Raw genomic sequence first — 22829 nt, 5'->3', positions numbered from 1 at the left:
GACATTGTTGGAATTACAGCATTTGCGGATTTTTGGTTTTTGATTCGTGGGTTTTTTGGTACAATTGCATTTATACTATGATATGATTCAAAAATTTATATTTGGGCGAGTTGTTGTTATATAGCAAAATGTTACATAGGCGAGTTGTTACTTAGGCAAGTTGTTACATGGCGAGTTGTTACATGGTGAGTTGTTACATAGCGAGAAGTTATATGGCGAGATGTTACCTAGACAAGTTGTTATATGGCGAGTTGTTACATGGCGAAATGTTATATGGCGAGATGTTACTGAACCCTTGTGGCAAAAATTCAATTCCTTAACAATGTTAATGTTAACAGCAGCAAGGATTTACATCTAAAATATTGTTTTTACTTTCTCCCTGAAAAACATTTCACATTTTAAATTAGGTTTGCTGGAAGATAATTTAAATAATGTAATGTTTTAAGTTCAGGAATTTGTTGTGGTTTACAGTCCGTTAAATGGACTTCATATCCATGCTTTTATAACACTAAGTTGTAAACTTGTTTATTTTATATAATTGAACTATTTCAAACATGGTTCACGAGCTAACACACCAAAGGAATTGTGTTTTTGCCACAAACTTCAATTTTTCTAGTCCCTATCTTTGTTTTCCGATGTCGTAGATCTAGGATATTTCAAACTACAAATTCTGTTAGATCAAATAGTTTATATTTGAAGGGTTGGATAGGTTTAGAAGAGTATTCATATAATTTTTGAATATTTTGTTGGCATCTTTCGTAATTAACAGAAGAGATATGAAATGCTGGTTTACTAGTTACTGACGGTACTCATCTAGATATTTTTTTCTACTTCTGGAGTTCTGGAACAATATGTATACTGTATACAGAATACAGAGAAAACAAATACAAAAATGAAATTTTTCCTTATTCCAGTATTTACTTTCTATTTGAAAGAAGTGTGCCTCTATCTGTAAGAAGTGTGCTTCTATTTGTAAGAAGTATGCCTCTATCTGCAAGAAGTAAGCCTCTATCTGTAAGAAGTAAATCTCTATCTGTAAGAAGTAAGCATCTATCTGTAAGAACTGTGCCTCTATTTGAAAGAAGTGTGCCTCTATCTGTAAGAAGTGTGCTTCTATTTGTAAGAAGTAAGCCTCTATCTGCAAGAAGTAAGCCTCTATCTGTAAGAAGTAAATCTCTATCTGTAAGAAGTAAGCATCTATCTGTAAGAAGTAAATCTCTATCTGTAAGAAGTAAGCATCTATCTGTAAGAACTGTGCCTCTATTTGTAAGAAGTAAGCCTCTATCTGTAAGAAGTGTGCTTCTATTTGTAAGAAGTTCGCCTCTATCTGTAAGAAGGGTGCTTCTATTTGTAAGAAGTGTGCCTCTATCTTTAAGAAGTAAGCCTCTATCTGTAAGACGTGTGCCTCTATCTGTGAGAAGCGTGCATCTATCTGTAAGAAGTGTGCCTCTATCTGTAAGAAGTGTGCCTCTATCTGTAAGAAGTGTGCCTCTATCTGTAAGAAGTGTGCTTCTATTTGTAAGAGGTAAGCCTCTATCTGTAAGAAGTAAGCCTCTATCTGTAAGAAGTAAGCCTCTATCTGTAAGAAGTAAGCCTCTATCTGTAAGAAGTGTGCCTCTATCTGTAAGAAGTGTGCCTCTATTTGTAAGAAGTAAGCCTCTATCTGTAAGAAGTGTGCTTCTTTTTGTAAGAAGAGTGCCTCTATCTGTAAGAAGTGTGCCTCTATCTGTAAGAAGTTCGCCTCTATCTGTAAGAAGGGTGCTTCTATTTGTAAGAAGAGTGCCTCTATCTGTAAGAAGTGTGCCTCTATCTGTAAGAAGTAAGCCTCTATCTGTAAGAAGTTCGCCTCTATCTGTAAGAAGGGTGCTTCTATTTGTAAGAAGAGTGCCTCTATCTTTAAGAAGTGTGCCTCTATCTGTAAGAAGTGTGCCTCTATCTGTATATGTTAATCCCTTGTATTAAAAGTTGTCTTGATGTCTAATAAACTAATGGTTAAAGTCTAAAGGATTTGTTGTTTAAGGTGCAAGAAATCAAGTTGATGAAAACCAAAGAAAATATAATTTCGTAACGTCGCAGACATTTCCTTTTCTTTTCTCCAGTTTGTACTATCTCATTTCAGACTTTTTTATTACACTTTACAGGCTGCTATTAAACACCTTAAACTTTTAGGTTTTATTCTTGTTTTTGTCATTTTCTAATGTTGATTTAAAGTAAACAGCCAGGTTAAACCCTTTTTCACACTCTGCCATATATTTATGTTTGATTTTTGTTCTACGCTTAGTTTACAAACATAATTGTTATCACGAGGGTGCATGGGGAGGATATAAGGGCTGTCAATACAATTGATGTCATTTTCACAAAACGAAAGTCATCCATTTAGAAATATTGTAAAAATGTAAATTCAAAATGTCTGTGCAGGTTTGTAGCCTTTTTTTAGGCAACTTTCATTTCAACTTTTTCCCCTAGTAACTAGAGACTATCACTGCATGCCTTTCCAGAAGACAAACTACCATTTTTGGTTTGGTAGTTTAGAAGTTTTTAATCCTTATACTTCGAAAAAGAGTCATGCAACAGACGTGTACGACAGTGCGGCAAAACACAATATTTGGTGAAAATCATATTTTTTCTCAAAACTTTCCAATTTTGGTGTTTTACTAGAGTAGAACAAATACCGCTGAAATCGCAGCCAATTAAATGTTTAATCTTCCAATAAATTATTGCTATTTAAAAAAAGTATTAAAGGAACTGAGTTTTTGCCACAAATTATGATTTTACAATCACTATATCTTTTCAACCTGATGTTGTTTACCTTTGATATTTCAAACTATCATTATTTGATCTAAAATGATTCATAGCTTGAAATATCTAAGGTCTCCGACATTCAAATGCAAAGATATAGGGATAAGAAAATCAGAGTTTGTGACAAAAACTCAATTCCTTTAGAAATTTATTTGACCAAACAACAGCCTAATAATATTATGGTATATTTTACTTAGATGACAATATTTACACAAGATTAAGGAATTCTATTTTCCCTGAAAAAGTTTCATTTGATCAAGACAGAAATCTATGGGCACTGCTTTCGATACAAATTCTAAAATATTAAATTTACCCCAGGCTCATCCATCTATACAAGGAATACATGTTGAATACAACTCAAGACAATTTACCCCAGGCTCATCCATCTATACAAGGAATACATGTTGAATACCACTCAGGACAATTTGTTGAGAATTTGTTCAGGAGAAACTGAGACAAAAAATGAATATTAATTTTAGAATAAAAAATTAGTTTTGGAACAAAATACCTACATATTTCGGTGTTCATTAATAATAGTAAGATATCAAAGTTAAAAAGAAAAACCTTAAAAAAACTTAGCTTTTCAATATTTACCGATTGATTCAATACACTGCAATTACATTTCTGCACAAATTTTTCTAAAGTCTATTGCCAATTCTGTTATGTTTTTGTTATTATTTACACCAGCTTGAGAGCCCAGCTTTGAGTTACTTCCGCCGTTGACCTGCACTTGGTCGGAAATTACGATTTTAACTATTTCCCTATAAAAACGGACGCATAAACCAATTAGTATATAAATGCGAATTTTCGATTGATTTCTTCAGTCTAGTCTTGTAATTCTGGTTTTTTTTTTAAACAAAGGTTTGAAGTCTTTGAAGAAGAAGAACATTTCTATGTAATATATTTATTTTTAAAAAACTGTCCAAGCAATATATATACATTGCTTGTCTGTTTGTTTGTTTGTTGGCTTGCTTGTGACCGAGAAACGTCAAAACGCCGGAACCGATCGGGGCCAAATTTTATGTAGGACCTCACATGATCCCAGATTAGGTTTATGGATGGTTAGAATTTAATAAATTTAAATAATTCCACGAAAAAAACGATAACAGGGCAACAAATAAAAGTTAAAGATGAGCGCAAAGCGTCCTGAAGCCTAGTTTTAATATAATGTATTGATAAATGTTCCTAGACTGCAAAGTGTAAACCTCTAAAACTGTTGACAACCCCTGACAATTATCCTAGATGAAGGTTCATTATCTAAGGATTTGCAATATACAAATCATTCATCAGCTTTCTAATCTGAAATCTTAAACTGACTGTATGACGTAATTTCAAGTGAACCTCTGTTTAAAGTGTGTCATGGCCGATTCACAACGGTTACCTTAAGACCTTTTTTATCTGATCAAGAACGAAGGAGATATACGTGTTATTCTTTCTAAAAATGGTTCATTTTCAATCGTGGTTTCTCTATAAAAGTGACTTCCTGGTATCAGTCAATCTGCATTTCTGCTGCAGAAGAAGATACACTTTTTTAGGCACGAAAAGCGACTATATCTTTCCAGTTGTTGATCAGATAAAGGATTAAAAGGTACCGTTGTGAAGCTGAGGGTAACTTGAAATTCCGTGTACAGTCCCTTTACATACATTACCCTGTATATACTGTATAGTGTACATTACCCTGTATATACTGTATAGTGTACATTACCCTGTATATGCTGTACAGTGTACATTACCCTGTATATACTGTACAGTGTACATTACCCTGTATATACTGTATAGTGTTCTTGTAAATATAGAGATTTTATTTGATAAGTTCTGAAGTTTTCTGATTGAAGTGTGTTGTGAAAACCCTGAATCAGCTGATCATGAATTGAATTGTCCAGTCTAGCTGCAGCTGCCGGTCAACTAGTATAGCTGGAGAAGCTAGGGTCTGCATGATCATCGCTAGTCCAGGTAAAAAACATTCAGTTTCTACAAAATTTTTATTCAGTACATTTAAATTTGAAATTTATGATTTATAGATAACAAATTCCAAAAAATAGATATTTCTGAATCTTTACAAGTCTAAGGACAAACTCCTATGAGTTGAAAAGTTTAATTTTTGATAAATTATGATGTTGATAATTTTATAATCTCAACTGCATGGATAACATATAATATCCTGTGTTTCATCTTGTTAAAATATTATTCGTATACAATATACATGCAAAGAATGGGTTTTTAATATTCCTTTTAAAGACCTAAATATTGTGTATTTCAAAAATGTATTTAAATATATTTACAGACATAAAATAAGAAATAATAATAAAAGTTTTTTTTTGTCCTGGAAAATACTTTTTGGATTATTTATGATTTAAGTTTTGAGAATATGGAGATAAATTGAATTTGGTGTGTTGAGTATTCCTTTTACTATATACATTTCCTGTATATTTTCATGCAAATATAAACATATTTATTGAATCAGGATCAAATTTCTTGTGAATTGTACACACATATATATATATTGCTGGACACTGTTTTTCATGTTGGACATTCATCTATACATTTATATGAATAAAAGGCATATTTATATATGTATATGTATTCACAAATATCATAAATGGGGACCATTGCTGAAGTGCCCGGCGTTGCCCGTGATTTTTGATATAATCTAAAACTTGGCAGAATATTCTTTTTATTAAGTAGTTGATAAAAAATACGGTATACCTACCATAACATATTTTTATCATATTTTTATCTAGAGGTATCTTCAATAAAGGTTACATATTTGAACTACAAAAATTCTAAATCCCAATTAAATACCAAATTTATATTAATAGATATTGCACGTCATAAAGTCAATTCGCTATCAATAGAGTCCGGGGTATCACAGAATTGGCTTAAAGTAAAACGTCTAAGTTTTAGTAAAATTAGAAATTTAACATTAAGTTAAACTTTTACTTTTTGTACATGTTATTTCTCAGGGTAAAGCTATGCAATATGCAACATTCATGTACACTGTACACTGTACAATGCACAGGCTATACAGTGTTCATACAGGAAACAGATGAATATCCCTCCCAAGGGAGAAATGAAACAAGGAAAAAGGTTTAAAATCCTAGACACAATTTCCTGATGGAAGCTAAAATGATCATCCTTCACCGTACAGCCTTATTCATTCCTTCCTTCTTATTCATTAGTTTCTGCAACTGCTCACTGCTCAACTTCTAATCTTGATCCTATTACAACTTATAATATACTTTGTATTAGTGATCCTTATTCCTTAGTACTTTACCCTTCATCCTTATTCCTTAGTCTTGTGTCTTCTATTCTTTATCCTTGAACCGCTTTGATCCTTTATCCTTGAACCGCTTTGATCTTTTATCCTTGAACCGCTTTGATCCTTTATCCTTGAACCCCTTTGATCCTTTATCCTTGAACTGCTTTGATCTTTTAACCTCTATTCGTTATACATGATTAATCCTTCCTGATCTTGCATTCTATATCCATTATCCTTAAATGATCCTCCCTGATCTTGTATTCTCTGTACTTTTTCCTTAAATGAGCCTCCCTGATCTTGATCCTCTATCCTTTTTCCTTGAATGATCCTCCCTGATCTTGATCCTCTATCCTATATTCTGGAACAATCTTGTTTCTTATCCTTATTTATTCAAACTTTGGCCTTCACCCTAGTCTTGCTTTATATTGCTACCAGCAGTCTTCACCATACATGGTTTAATGTTCATTTGTTTATAATTTGTAGACAGTCAATCAATCTTAATCCTTTATCTTTCATCCATTATTTTTAATCCATTTTCTGTTCATTTAAATCCTTTGTCATGCATTCTCTTTCCGTTTACCATTCATTTTATCTTCATTTACATTTTTCCAACATCCATTAACATGTTACCAATTTTATTTCATATGTTAACTTCAACCATTAGTTTTTTACGAAATCTACAAAATTAAAACTTTTTGATGGATAGAAGGATAGAAACTGTAGAGAGGAAATTATATTAAAGTTGTTTATCTTTGTAAAATAGGATTAAAGTAAACATGGCGCCCTGCCAAATAGATTTCACATTTTTTCTTCAAACCTTTGCAAGCAAGAAAGGATGTGGAATGAATTAGAAAAATGCACCTTTAATACTTGAAATTCGAGGCAAGGAGGGAAAAAAGGGGAGAGGGGGGAACCTTTGCATGCGCTACCACATGTTTATCACATGTTAATAAAATGGAGTATTGTTACTTTGCTGTTGTTAGAATAATCTCTATATAATATCTATTCAATTCGTTGCAAATGAAAAAAAACATAAAAAAGGCTGCTTTATCATAATGATTAAAATAATCGTAAGGTTCCTTGCTGATCTTTAAGTGGCAATACTTTACTCATTAGAAAATAATTAACTTAGGCCAAAACTTTGATCTTGGGATCGAGCATTGATCTCCCATGCAGACCTATAACAGATTAATTAAATTTCTCCTCGTCAATCATTTATCATCAAAATTAACAGGACCTATATTATCAATCAAGATCAAGCGTTAAAGATTAACAATACACTAAACAAAATCAACAGGACCTATGTTGTCTATCAAGATCTGCAAACTATATGGAGTAAAGTGCGTTATTTTTCGATTTTTAGGGAAACCATCTATAACTCACAATAGTTAAACGCAAATCCGACAAGAATGAACTTCAGAAAAAATTTAAATCATTTCATTATAATATTATCTATATAATCTTTGTGTGTGAATAATTATAAAATTAATTATAATTATTAAATCTGTTTAAATATTTTGAATTGTTAACCCCAAGCGCCGATAAAAGGGAAAACCCTTTTTTCCGACATAAATCTTTCTTCCTCATATTATTGAGGATCATCAAGCTGTTCAGCAAAGAGAGGATCATCAAGATGCTCAGCAAAGAGAGGATCATCAAGCTGTTCAGCAAAGAGAGGATCATCAAGATGCTCAGCAAAGAGAGGATCATCAAGATGCTAAGCGAAGGTTAGAGGATCATCAAGATGCTCAGCAAAGAGAGGATCATCAAGCTGTTCAGCAAAGAGAGGATCATCAAGATGCTCAGCAAAGAGAGGATCATCAAGATGCTAAGCGAAGGTTGGATCATCAAGATGCTCAGTGAGGAGAAGATCATCATGCTACTCAGCGAGAGGTGAAGATCTTTAAGCTGCTCAGCGAAGGGACGATTATCTAAGCTGTTCAGCGAGGAGAAGATCATCTAAGCTGTTCAGCGAGGGGAGGATCATCTAAGCTGTTCAGCGAGGGGAGGATCATCAAGCTGCTCAGGGTGTTCAGTCCTCTTGAAAACAGTTCCTGGCTAAGCTTGAGTTTGTTGTGAGCTTGTTCATTCCAAGGAAACAATCCAGTTCATGCAAAGGACTTTACACATATATTGTCAGCCTGAGAACCTTTTCAGTGGCTTCCTATAGCTTGCCCACTTCAGAATATTTGGGCAAGCTAGACCCGACATTCTTGGTTTGAAAATCCCATATAAGATGTTTTAATTCAACCTTTGTGCTGTGTCATATTAGTGTAAAACTATAACCAAATTCCGCAATATGCAATACTTACAACATAATTTAGGAGCTAAAAAAGATCTATATGGAGCAACTACTGGAGTAAGCAAAAAATTTCAAAAAAAATCAATAAACCCTACAAAACTTAGCTCTTGAATTGCATTTTTAGCTTTAAAAGTTCAAAACTGCATTATTTTACATACTTGTTTTTAATTGTCCTGTAAATGTTACACTGAGTGAAGAAAAAATTTCGAGAATAAAGATATATAAACCTGATAATAATATTTTAATAAGCAGTAATTTTAGTTAGACTAACATTTCTAATTGAAATGATATTAGGGTTGAAAGATAGGTATAACCAAATTCAGCAATTTTTTAAATATAACCAAATAACGCACTTTACTCTGTAATACGGAAAAATCAATCATCATGGTTATCCTCTGTTAAAAATAGAGGTCAGTAGTGCAGCAAACGTTGGCCAAAGCTAAATTACTGATTGATCTAGAAAATACATGAAAATAGTAAAAGATGATTTCACAAACGCTAAGTTGTTTTTAACTCTATCACAATTGGCCCCCTCCCCGTGGTTCAATTTCTATCTTAAAAACGGCTGACATTAGAATGCTAAAACTTCTTATTAGAAAAAAAATATCCCTATCGGGATAGGGTTAATCTAAAGCTATATTAAATCAACACTTCAAATCACAAGTTTCCTAAATATCTAAAGAAATTTAAGTTTATCACCGATTGGTAAATTTATAGAATCTGATTATAACTTTAAATATATTAGAATATTCTGAACCTGCAACATTTTGTCATTAATCTACAGAAAGGACTGAGGGAAACTAAAGGATTAGAAACCATTATATTTTACAGCTGAGGGAAGTTTTATAGGTTTCTTTACAAAACTTATTTCTCGACAATTAATAGACAAATAAAAACAGTAATGATCTACAATGGAAATCTCTTATCTAATTTAGTCCACGAAAAAAGGAGAAGGTTGAAATGAAAATAAGTCGAATTGATATTGGTTATTAGACATCTTATTGTTTGATAACAACTTATCTGATATTTAGGAGTAGAATGACTGCTGGGGATACTAAAACGATGAACAAAGATGAGCAAATCAGCTGCTCTCCCTGTTGTGCAAGGAATAATCCGCAAGGCCAAGATGTCTCTCCTATCCTACCAATCAAACCAATCTACAACGAGAAGTTGATCAAACCGGTTCCAGGAAAGATACCTGCCTCAAGGACCGGTTTCTTATGCAGCTTTCTGGTTGATGCCCGTGGTGGTGCTATGACCGGACATAGGCATTGGGGGATGCGTTTAGTAATACCCCCCGGAGCTGTAAGTCAACCAACAAGAATTAATTGCAGGTAATTTTCATCGGACGCAAAGATTATTTTTCGTATATTTATAACAAATTTTGTGAAAATGCATCAAAAGTTTGTTTTTATATCTAATAAGATACATTTTTTTCATTCACTATCTCTGTAGGCTTGAAGCTAAAAAAGCCAAGGTTTGTGGTCCTCATGATAAAAAACCTGGATGTTAGTGTTGATACAGCATCAAATTTGAAGGTTTCATCTAAAATAGAAACCATCATTGAGCAGCTTTCAGAACAGAGGGGAAATTTTCTCTAAATATTCTTTTATCTTCTAATATTCTTTATGAATTTGTTTATGAATTGTTTTGAATAGTGAAATAGCCCTAAAGTTAATACTGAAAAAATACAAAAACGAATTAAGCATTTTCTTCCCCTAGAAATTTATATATTTAACAAATATTTTTGCTTATTTTTATTTATCAATGTTTTGCTGTTTATGGGTCGAATTCGAATCTAAAAACAGCAAAGCTATTAATGGAAACGTAAAAGACAAAAAAGAAAAAATACGATTTTAATAAAACCTCTTCTGAGAAGGCCTAACTTAGCTCTTTATAAATAAATTCTTATTTTTCATTAACATTCTTTTAAAAGCTCTACCCATCCTTTGAGTACACTTTGAGAAGACAGAATATTCTCTAAAAATTATAAATTAGGCTATTTTATTATTTATGATTGAGTACACGACCCTCGCCTTTATTAAAGCACTTTATATAAAATATTTGAAAGGCCGGTTCCATGAAAGGCGGACTTATTTTCTCATATTTTTAAAGTCTTTATTTAAATCCTGATGAATCTTCTCAAGCGTTTATATTTGAATATCTATTGAAAAGAATATCTAAGCAAAGATTGATTATTTCTCCTCGGATATAAGGGAATGTTCATAAATTTTCTACTTATTTAATATTAAAAGTAAAGTTTTGACAGGGACACTATTTATTACAGTTTTCTATTTATTACTCGTCTTTTCTTTCTGTTAGTTTGTTTGGATTGAAAAAATGTCAAGACTGTCGAAATAACCGCACAAAATACTATTAAAAAAATTACCCCCCTACATTGCTAAAAAGTTCTATTTACTATTATTATTACTATTTATTTATCCCACTAAAATTACACTTTTTTACCTTTTAGTTCAGGCAGGCAAATGTCTGAATAATCCATTTATTTATCTTATAATGATTAAAAAAAAATATTATTGATTGAACTTAATACATTTACATTATACAGATCAAATCATGTTATTCTAATAAAAGGAGAATTTTTTTTTATTTCCTGCTATTTTTATTGGTCTGTTAATCCTAAACAGGCTGGGACGTTTGACGCCTCCCCCTCTAGTTTTTTTGTGCTAGCAATAATTAACTTTTAATATCGTATTTTTTAGATATCAAAACCTCCAATCCTTGTCATATCCTCCTCCTTTCATGGAAAGGGAAGCTCTTGCCTCCAGAATTATTGAAATATCTCCAGCTCTTCAGACCTTCAGGTCTCCAGTCCTACTGGAGATACCACACTTTGCCTCCAATGCTGGAGGGGAACGAGAGACAGTGATTCTTCGCTCCGATGATGGAGAAATATGGAGTCAACACATCTCAGATATTGTTGAGGACGGAGAAATATATCAGGTATGATTTCATGAAAAAAATAGAGGTTGAAACTTCTGAAGGATCAAACCCTTAAACTAAAACGCATGAACTTGATATCTACAGTTAAATCTATAAAAATTAAGTGTTTAATCCTTAAACAACATCTAACTTGTATTTTGCATAAGCATAACATTTTTGTGGTTTCTGATTGGTCAAGCCTCTATAATATCTAAGGAATTGGCTTAATCCACCAGACTATATACACTGATAGAGTATATATATTTCTGCTTTCTAATGGGATTAATTGACAATTCATAAGTTAAGGTCTACTGTTAATCAGACCGACTTGAAGATAAGCAACCAATCCTTAACTAATCTGAATAAACTGGTCTCAACCTATTAAACATAACAATTTAAAGACGAAAAAAATGATGTTGAACACGCATAACATTTAGAAAACAGACAGAATAACCTTGAAAACAGTAAATAGACATTTATTTGAAATATTCTAAGAGTTGTTGAAATTACTATAAATTGCCCTGTTTACTGAAATTTACTGCATAATGAGTTCGAAAAGAACATAATTAGGGAATGAATTTGAATAATTAATAAATTACAAAGGTGGGCCACCGTCTGTATATTTCAAAATGGTCACCTTTATCCTTTTGAGATATTTTAGACAATAGACGAAAATTCTTTATATCTCCGGCAATAATGAATGGACTATTTTTGAAAATACCAGGTCTAAGGTTTTATGTTAATATGTGTAATGGTGCATAAATAGGTTTGTTTAGGAATCCCGCCGTACAGACCAGTTAAAGTTTTTACAGAAGATTTTACAGTCAGAAATATCTAAAAATGTTAAATCTAAAATGTTGGTTTTAATTATTATAATTGCGCGTAAACTTTGGTGTGGAGTTCCGCAAATCTTGAATTCTTGATCGTGATATCTAACGTGGGCCCTTTAGACCTTTGCATCAATGCTTGATTGCTCAATTAAATTTTTTTTGGTATACTAAAAAGTTTACTACAGCCAGAGATATATCCAAAGTGAATAAATACTAAAGTGGAACAGACTAAGACCAATTTATATTGTGGCGGCGTAGTGGCGGAAGACGAGGCTTTTGAGGAGTTTTGAACCGAAGATCAAGACGCGGCAAGATGAGAGACTTCCGGCCACGTCATCCCTCTATTTGAATAATATTTTACGTTTTGATAAATTTAAGTTCAAAAATTTAGTAATAAAGTAATTATTTAAACCAGGCGTTTATCAAACTGAGCGTAGCTAAATTGGTGACCCCTAGTTCGAAACTATAGGCATATAGACTGTTTTCCGCGCCATTATAGACATTTTTATAGCTACACGCTCATCAAGTGATTGAAATGCCTAAGTTGAATGCAGATTCTGCGGAGGCCTGGTTCTTACAGGTGGAGGCTCAGTTCGCCCTCAAGGGAGTAACCGCCAGTTCCACCAAGTTCTATTATTGTGTATCTTCGTTTAACCAGGAGACGGCGAATCAAGTTCTGGATCTTATCAAGAATCCTCCGTCTTCAGACCCCTACGAAGCCTTGAAGAACCGTTTATTGAGATTGTTTGCTCTTGACGATTATCAAAGGTATGAAGCAATCTCTAACCTTCCTCTCTCCGGCGACATGAAACCTTCAAAGCTTATGTCGAATATGCTCGCCCTGCTTCCTCTTGGTCACAAGCCGTGCTTTTTTCTCCGCGGAGCTCTTCTGAAGAGGTTGCCCGCCGACGTCCGAGCTCACCTGCTGAGGGACGACTTTTCGGATCCTATAGCTTTAGCCTTGAAAGCAGACGAGATTTATCAGAGCAGAGTTTCCTCTTCAACTGTCTACACGGTTTCCAGCACCACGGAGGATGTTGTCAACGCCATGAGATCCTCACCTACAAACCGCCCACGTCGTTCAGCAACTCCTCACTCCAGCAGCCGGGATAACAGATCATCGTCTCCGTCTCTGTGTTACTATCATCGTACCTGGGGAACTAAGGCCAAGAAATGTAGAGCTCCATGTTCCTGGTCGGGAAACTAGTTTACGGGCAGGAGGATGGTTGTACCCTTCCTGCCGGGCCTTCAACCTCATCTCCTCTCATCTATCTGCAGGATTCTCTGAGTTCAAGGAGATTCCTCATTGATTCTGGAGCCTCTGTTTCAGTTTTTCCTGATCCAGGATCCTCAGGAGGAGATTCAGGAGTGAGACTGTTAACTGCGGATGGTTCCTCTCTATCATGTTCCGGATCTCGAGTCATTCCTCTACGATTCGGGAGTCACAGGTTCGAGTGGCCTTTTCAACTAGCTCCTGTAGCTGTTCCAATCCTGGGTGCAGATTTTCTGAAGCACTACAACCTCCTGCTCGATGTATCCAACCAGAGGGTTTTCAGTGCAGATTCTCCAACTTCTCCATCAATCATCTTGCCAACCTCTCCAGATTCCAAGCCTGCCCCATTCACAGCCAACCTTCTCGCCACTCCTCAATGTATCACCGACCTCCTCGCAGAGTTTCCAGATGTGGTCTCGTCTGACGGTTTCACGGCCTCTAAACCTCGTCACGGAGTTACTCACCATCTACTCACGCAACCTGGTCCTCCAGTATTCGGAAAGGCTCAACGTCTGGACCTGGAGAAGTTGGCGTCCGCCAAACAAGAGTTTTCTGCCATGGAGAAAGCTGGGATCATTCGTCGCTCTAATTCTCCTTGGTCTTCACCTCTTCATATGGTCAGGAAGAAGGATGGAGGCTGGCGTCCTTGTGGTGATTATAGACGACTGAACACGGTTACAGTTCCTGATCGGTACCCTTTACCTAATATTGCTGATTTCACCTCTCGAGTCACAGGTTCAACCATCTTTTCTAAGTTGGATCTTCAGAAGGGGTACTACCAGGTTCCTATGGCTGAAGAAGATATCTGTAAGACAGCGATCATCACTCCATTCGGGATGTTCGAGTTTCTGCGTCTCCCCTTTGGCCTCAGGAATGCGGGGAACACCTTCCAGAGGATGATGGACTCCATCCTTGGAGACCTCCCCTACTGCTTCACCTACATCAACGATATCCTGGTCTTCAGCAGCAGTTTAGAAGAGCATGTAGATCATCTTCGTCAGGTTCTCCTCCTCTGTCGTCAGCATGGTTTAACGATTGGTTTGCCCAAGTGTGAGTTCGCCGTGCCTGAGTTAGAGTTCCTGGGTCATAAACTTTCTGCTCATGGATGTTCTCCCCTGGTCAAGCATACTGCAGCGATCTCAGCATTTCCTGTTCCTGCTGACAAACCTGCTCTACAGAGGTTCCTGGGCATGGTGAACTTTTACAGGAAATTTCTCCGGGGGGCGGCCAGAGTTCTTGCCCCACTTACAGATGCTCTGAAAGGTTCTGGCAAATCCCTCTCCTGGACTCCTATCCTCGACGCTGCTTTCCGTCATGCCAAGGATCTTCTCATCAAGGTTCCAGAGCTCTCTCATCCTAGACCATCAGCTCCGATTTCCTTAGCAGTTGATGCTTCTGACTCTCATGTGGGGGCCGTGTTGCAGCAGAGGATCAATGATGCCTGGGTTCCGTTGTCCTTTTTCTCAAGGAAACTTTCGGAGACCGAGGTATACCGAGGTATACCGGAGACAGGTATATATATATCATAATCCATTTGTATACGAAATATTCAGAAAAGGTTATTGTATACGCGGTAATTGTACATCAGACAAATATTTCTTATTCAAATGAAGAACCGTTTGCAAAGCATATATAATCATATGGTAGGGCGAACCGCATCAGTTATATCGCCCTTCTATTCCTTACTCCCTGATATTTATATATGTATATATATTTCAGTTTTTAACTTCACATTTTTATTAAAAAAAGAATTATACTAAACATAATGTTTCACGTCTATCATGACGATCCTCAGTAGCTACAATTCAAACGCTAGGTTTGTTTTTGTAAGAGAAGACGCCAGTAAACCAACTTTTGCTCCTCTATACCGTGGTCCTTACTTGGTTTTAGAGCGGCGGAACAAGTTCTTCCGCCTCCAGATTGGTAATAAGGCGGACTCTGTCTCGATTGATCGTCTTAAACCAGTGTTCTCGGACTCTCCTGTTGTTCCAGCCAATCCTCCGCCTCGAGGACGTCCTCCTCTCCGCCCAGCAAGACATCCTCCTGATCCATCCTCCGCCGTGAATTCTTCCACCTCCAAGAAGAAGAAGTCTGTGACTTTCCTCAACAAACCTACAGTTGTGCTGAGAAGAAACCCGCACAGACAAGCTAGAGGAAGAAGCTCCTGCTCCGCCTTGACTCCGCCGTTCCTTCTTGGGGGGAGTACTGTGGCGGCGTAGTGGCGGAAGACGAAGTTCTGGAGGAGTTTAAAACCGAATATCAAGACGCGGCAGGTTGAGCAGTTTCCGGCCACGTCATCTATCTATCTTTTACTTTTCGATAAATTTCAGTATTTTTAAGTTAGTAATAAAGTAATTATTTAAACTGGTGTTTATTAACTTGAGCGTAGCTAAAGAACATTCATTGGAATAACAGATTCATAAATATTGATAAAAACCATGAAATAGCATATTTTTAAACTCAGAAAATAAAGATTTGGAAATGTGGCAAAAAAAAAATGTCAAAATATTAGAATTTATTTCCATATTTTCACTCTCTGTCTGTAGTGAGTAGTGTTGTTAATCGTTTTGGGTCCTATTTAAATAACATTTGTTTAAACTTTAGAGATTTCAAAACCTGTTGAAGTTTCTTTAACTAGGCATTTAGGGCGCTTCGCGCCCATCTTCTATTTCAACTTTTAATTGTGGCTTTATCTGTGAGCATCTTCTCTTTGTACAGCATAAAACAAAACAAAAACGTTTACGGATTTCATAGTATTTTTTCGCGCATTTTCAAAATTTTACAAAAATAAAAAAAACTTTTAGCACAAATATTTAAAATTTTGATCATTCATAAACCTTCCCTGGGGTCACGTAAGGTCCCACACAAAATGTGGGCCCGATCGGTTCAGCCGTTTTGACAAACATACAGACAGACAAGCTAAATTTATGTATAGATTAAAGCTTCCAATATATATTTTTTAACATATCTGGAGTCTTGGCTTGACCTTTACGTAAGCGAAAATAGACACTAAGTTTGGAATAAACTTTTTAAATCTCAGCTCACATTTATATATTTAAATAAATATATTATAAACAAAAAAACAATATTTTTGGAAAAATCGTCTAAAATAATATTAGTATAAAAATCGATCGAATTCTTAGCATTCTTTTTTAAGTATTTATACATAAATACAAGACAAAATAAAAAACAACCTAAAGATTTAAAAAATAATTAACTTGGTATTTCATGTAAAAAGTTTTGGTAGACTTGTCAATGTTATCACGAAAATATCTTATCTTTTTGATGACGATGATGATGATAAGAGTATGATTAGGGAAGTATGGAGAAGTTTTCTGTGTATCTGAAGGACAAAATATCCAAGTATAACTTCCAGCAGGTAAGAATAAAGTTAATTGCATTGGATAAATGGTTATTTCTTGATGATTTTAAAGGGAGTGTTCGCGAAAAATTAAAGGGCAAATATGCTTACGGCGAAAAATAAGCGCTTTTGATCGCTATTATTCTTCTATCTGTTGGGTCCATAATGAAAAAATTGTTAAAAACGACTTAAACCGAAGAACGTACCATCCATCACACTGCTGAAAATGAACCATCAGGATTCAAGTCCAAAACACTTAATTTTTTTTCTGAATATAATTAATATGCAGATTGCAGATTTCTGAGTTATAAAATAAATTTTCAGAAAATGCCACCTAGGAATTTTAATTAAATCCATTTTAAAGAAATTGTAGAAATCAAGTGCATTTTTAAGTCCAAACTCAATCGTAACTGTAGGTTCAAAGATTAATCAAAATTATTCTGTGTTTTTTTGCGATATATTTAGAACTGTTGATGGCAGGGTCCCTACATTTTGTGAATTTTCATCAACAGTCATAAGACATGTTTTAGCAAAAAAATCAAAGCCTTTAGTGAATGTATAATTGCCCAATTACTGCCTAAAAGAGACTTTTTGAAGTAAAATCATTAAAAATTACATCAAAAAACTTTTTCGGGCCGCATTTTGACAGTCAGACAGTTGACTTAGGGGTTTGATTTTTTTGCTACAATAAGTTTCATGACTGTTAAAGAAAAAAAAAATTGAAGACCATGCCTTTTACAGTTAAAAAAAGATGGTCAAACAACCCTAGAGAAGCAGATTAAGTCTTGAAATGAAATTTTTGTTTAATTTTAGACCTGTGAATGCACTTGATTTCTACAATTTCTTAAAAATTGATTTGCTCAAAAATCCCTTGGTGGAATTTTCTGAAAATTGAGAATATAACTCAGTAGCTTGCATATAAACATAATCCAAAGAACAATTTATGTGTTTTGACTTGAAACCTGATTGTCCATTTTCAGCAGTGTGCCATACAAATTCAGAAAATCGTAAAAAAATCAATTTCATTCCAAACAAATCATTACAAACAATAATCATCGATAATTATTCGGCGCATTCATATTTAATTGATATTTCATAATATTTTTTTATTTTATATGATCTGATAGTTACTTTTGAGAAAATTTATTCCTGCTTCGAGGATCTTTGATAATGAAGACGACATTTTCATATTTTCCAGGAATGTTCGAAAAACCAGTGCTAGCGAGATATTATTTTTAAAAAAATCAAAATATTAAATATTAAATAGATGCGAATGCGTCGAAAATTAATCAACGACTATTGGTTGTAATATCTGAATGATTTTTTTGGAATCAAAGTGATTATTTTACGATCCAAGTTAATGTTTCAACTTTCTGAATTTGTATAGACGCTACCTTCTTCGGTATGAGTCGTTCTTAACCATTTTCCCCTTACAGACGCAACAGATTAAAGTAAGATTAGTTGCGATCAAAAACCCTTATTTTTCGCCGTTAGCCTATACCCCCTTTCATTTTCGCAAACACTCCCTTTAAAATTTTCATTTCTTGGATTTATTTTCAGATGTTAAACTAAGGAATTAGCAATGGTCATCAAGTTAAAGAAACTGTAGACTTGATTTCAAGGGGCCCTCCATTTGTAGAGGGGGATGTCCTACTCGCAACGGTACCCTTTAAACCTGTTTCTAAACCTCTCTTGAATTAAATTTTTTTTCAATTGCAGTTCTGTGACTTGCTAACCGAAGGGTACTGTCTTGAATCGGACAGGTCCCTACATAAATGGCGAGTCACTCTACATTCCATTCAGAATCAAGTACAACCACAAGCTATAAGTTTTATATTTACTATTCCTCAGTTTGTATCCCTTACAGATAAATTAAAATTGAATTGGAAGATTAGGAAACGTAATCTGACATTGGATGACGTGTGAGTAGTTTATTCTGAACTGGATTGTGATAATGATTTTGAAATTAATTCAGGGTGCTCTCCTCATTTTTAAATTTGTAAACTTTATCCAGTTTTTTCAATGTCAATTGAAATTATCCATACATTTAGAAAACAAAAGGTAAAAGAGTAAACCCTTTTTATTAATATATAATTAACAAGGTCTTTGGGATGAATATCTTGGGGATGAATAAAAATTAAGTTCACTGATTATCAAGGATGGAAAAGAGTTAAGGATACCTTTAGAACATTCTGAAGAATCTGTGGAGCTTCTCACTAATATTGTACAGGTACTATAAGGGTTACGATTGTAGAATATTCTAGAGAATCCAGCTTCTCACTAATATTGTACAGGTACTATAAGGGTTAAGATTGTAGAATATTCTAGAGAATCCAGCTACTCACTAATATTCTACACATACCAAGGTTAAGGATAGAATTTTCTAGAGAATCTATCTTATCACTAATATTGTACACAACAAGGGTTAAGGATAGAATATTTTAGAGAATCTAGCTTCTCAACTAGGGTTAAGGATAGAATATTCTAGAGAATCTAGCTTCTCACTAATATTATACACAACTAGGGTTAAGGATAGAATATGCTAGAGAATCTAGCTTCTCACTAATATTGTACACATCTAAGGTAAGGATAGAATATTGTAAAGCATCCAGCTTCTCACTAATATTGTACACAACTAGGGTTAAGGATAGAATATTCTAGAGAATCTAGGTGATTAATATTGTACACAACTAGGGTAAGGATAGAATATTCTAGAGAATCTAGCTTCTCATTAATATTCTACACAACTAGGGTTAAGGATAGAATATTCTAGAGAATCTAGGTTCTCATTAATATTGTACACAACTAGGGTAAGGATAGAATATTCTAGAGAATCTAGCTTCTCATTAATATTCTACACAACTAGGGTTAAGGATAGAATATTTTAGAGAATCTATCTTATCACTAATATTGTACACAACTATGGTTAAGGATAGAATATTGTAGAGCATCCAGCTTCTCATTAATATTGTACACAACTAGGGTTAAGGATAGAATATTCTAGAAAATCTAGGTTCTCACTAATATTGTACACAACTAGGGTAAGGATAGAATATTCTAGAGAATCTAGGTTCTCAATAATATTGTACACAACTAGGGTTAAGGATAGAATATTGTAGAGAATCCAGCTTCTCACTAATATTGTACACAACTAGAGTGAGGATAGAATATTCTAGAGAATCTATCTTATCACTAATATTGTACACAACAAGGGTTAAGGATAGAATATTTTAGAGAATCTAGCTTCTCAACTAGGGTTAAGGATAGAATATTCTAGAGAATCTAGCTTCTCACTAATATTGTACACAACTAGGGTTAAGGATAGAATATTCTATAGAATCTAGGTGATTAATATTGTACACAACTAGGGTAAGGATAGAATATTCTAGAGAATCTAGCTTCTCATTAATATTGTACACATCTAGGGTAAGGATAGAATATTGTAGAGCATCCAGCTTCTCACTAATATTGTACACAACTAGGGTTAAGGATAGAATATTCTAGAGAATCTAGGTTCTCATTAATATTGTACACAACTAGGGTAAGGATAGAATATTCTAGAGAATCTAGCTTCTCATTGATATTCTACACAACTAGGGTTAAGGATAGAATATTCTAGAGAATCTATCTTTTCACTAATATTGTACAATGTACAGGTACTAGGATTATGGAAGTGTGCTGGTAATAGGGTTATGGATAGTATATTCTAGAGAATACAGCTTTGCAACAAATCAGTAATGTTGCAGAACATTTTTTTTTACTTTTATATTTATTTCTCTAGTTATCTACAACCAAGTCGGTTAATAAGAATAATAAAATTGTTGAAAATAAACCAGTGAACTAAACTGAAATATGAAAAGCACAAAATAAAACTTGGATTATAGTTTAACATCCATATATTTCCCAATTCATGCTTTTTGTTTAGTTACCTTATATTAGATTTAAGCCTTCAAGGGAGTGTTTACTAATTTTGAGAGGTGTTAATGTCATTCTGAGGGAATTATACTTATGTTATTTTTATTCTGTTTCTTTACCGTTGATTTCAATTAGACAGTTCTTAAACAAAAATCTTAACGAAATTAAAAAAACTCGAAACATTAGTAAAATACAGTTAAAATTTCGCGAAAATGGGTTGGTAATTGCAAAAAAATATACAATTTTAAAAGGAAGGTCGAAAATTTTCAAATGAATTTTGCAAAAAATGTTAACGAAAATTTCGCGAAAAGGAACCAAAATTTTAGTTTTCGTTTACCTTTTTGTTGCCTGAAAGAAATTTTCGTGAAAGAGATTGAACGATACTTTGGAAACCCTAGTATGTATACTAATCTGAATATATTGAATTTTATTTTTTGAAAATCAATTGATCTGATTTAAAATTATTCATCCTATGGAAGTGCGGAGCTAAAGGAACTAAAGACACAATTTAAAGCGACCCACCATTTTTTGAATGTAATGTCAGATTCACAAAGGTTTTCTACCTTTGTATATCAATATGAATAATATATCTTATTATTTTAATGTAAAAATTGAGTTTATTAAAAATTGTTTTTTCTGTAAAAGTTTATTACAGATTATCAGAAGCCAAGATAATTGAACTAAAATGCCATAAATACACACTTTTAAAGACTGAAAAATGACGATCTACCTCAATGGAACAGGTTGAATGAATATCGTTGTGAATTGGACACTCCACTCTATAGATGGAAGATAACTTGAAATAACCTCTTCAGTCCCTTTAAACTAAATCTTATACAATATAGGATATAAAGTTTCCTATATTCAGTATTAACATCATAATATTTTTGAAACTCTGCCTCAGGGAGAGAAAACTTAGATAATAACAAAATAGACTTTTCAGCTTAAATAGCTATTCATTCTATTTTATTTTGATCCTGGATATTCGTTTATACTAATCATACTTATTCAATTCTCATCTTGGATATTCATTATCTATTGTCCTACTCATTCAATCCCTATACTGGATATTCGTTACTTATAATCATTTAATTCTTACCCTGGATATATTTGTTATCATACTCATTCAAGCCTTATCCTGGATATTTTTTACTTATTATTCTTCTCATTTAATCTTTATCCTTGATATTCGTTACTTTTCATCCTACTCATTCAATTCTTATCTTGGATATTCATTATCTATTGTCATACTCATTCAATCCTTATCTTGGATATTCAAAAAATATCATCCTACTGATTCAAACCCTATCCATGGATATTCATTAACTATCATCCTTTTCATTCAATCCTTTCCTGGATATTCGTTACTTATCATCCTTCTCATTTAATCCTATTCCTGGATATTCATTATCTATTGTCCTACTTATTCAATCTTTATCTTGGATATTTATATAATACTTATTAAATCCTTATCGATGGACATTCATTAACTATCATTATACTCATTTAATCCTTTCAATACTCGCAATTCTTATTCTAGTTAATCGTTACTTATCATCTTGCTCATTCAATTCTTATCCTGGATATTCATTACCTATCATCCTACTCATTCAATTCTTATCCTGGATATTCATTACCTATCATCCTACTCATTCAATTCTTATCTTGGGTATTCTTTACAATCATATCCTACTCGAAATTCTTATCTTGGGTATTCATTACCTATCATCCTACTCATTCAATTCTTAACCTGGATATTCGTTACCTATCATCCTACTCATTCAATTCTTATCTTGAGTATTCTTTACAATCATATCCTACTCGAAATTCTTATCCTAGACATTCGTTACTTATCATCCTACTTATTCAACCCTTATTCCTTATCCTTTGATTTAAACAAAAATAAGTAAATTAATTTCGAGATTGGGGGTTAGCTAGTATAGGACTCATGAACAGCATGATTTGATTTGATTTGATTTGATTTGATTTGATTTGATTTTAAGTATTAAAATTAAAGATAATGTGAAAACATGCAAGTTAGAGAGATAATGTAAAAACATGTAAGTTAGAGAGATAATGTAAAAACATGTAAGTTAGAGAGATAATGTAAAAACATGTAAGTTAGAGAGATAATGTAAAAACATGTA

At 33.8% G+C, this 22829-nt stretch overlaps 1 protein-coding gene across 1 annotated transcript; it reads left to right on the top strand.

Annotated features, from left to right (window-relative positions):
• Nucleotides 1-4644: 4644 nt before the first annotated feature.
• Nucleotides 4645-11330, top strand: LOC111710842 (ankyrin-1). The gene is made up of 3 exons (XM_023485010.1): nt 4645-4752; nt 9392-9694; nt 11084-11330. Exons 2-3 carry the CDS (start codon nt 9399-9401, stop codon nt 11328-11330), a joined length of 543 nt encoding a protein of 180 aa, XP_023340778.1. The 5' UTR covers nt 4645-4752; nt 9392-9398.
• Nucleotides 11331-22829: the final 11499 nt, after the last annotated feature.

This window comes from Eurytemora carolleeae, unplaced genomic scaffold, assembly GCF_000591075.1.
Source record: "Eurytemora carolleeae unplaced genomic scaffold, Eaff_2.0 scaffold1052, whole genome shotgun sequence".
Classification (NCBI taxonomy): domain Eukaryota; kingdom Metazoa; phylum Arthropoda; class Copepoda; order Calanoida; family Temoridae; genus Eurytemora; species Eurytemora carolleeae.
The sequence above is the reverse complement of the archived record's forward strand: the minus strand, read 5'-3'. Positions and strand labels throughout refer to the sequence as shown.

What these genes read in the sequence shown, in the direction of transcription:
- LOC111710842 (XM_023485010.1), top strand. Translation starts at nt 9,399, where the DNA reads ATGACTGCTGGGGATACTAAAACGATGAACAAAGATGAGCAAATCAGC. An exon ending in CCAACAAGAATTAATTGCAG is followed by an intron (nt 9,695 to 11,083) that starts GTAATTTTCATC and finishes CGTATTTTTTAG; the next exon opens with ATATCAAAACCTCCAATCCT.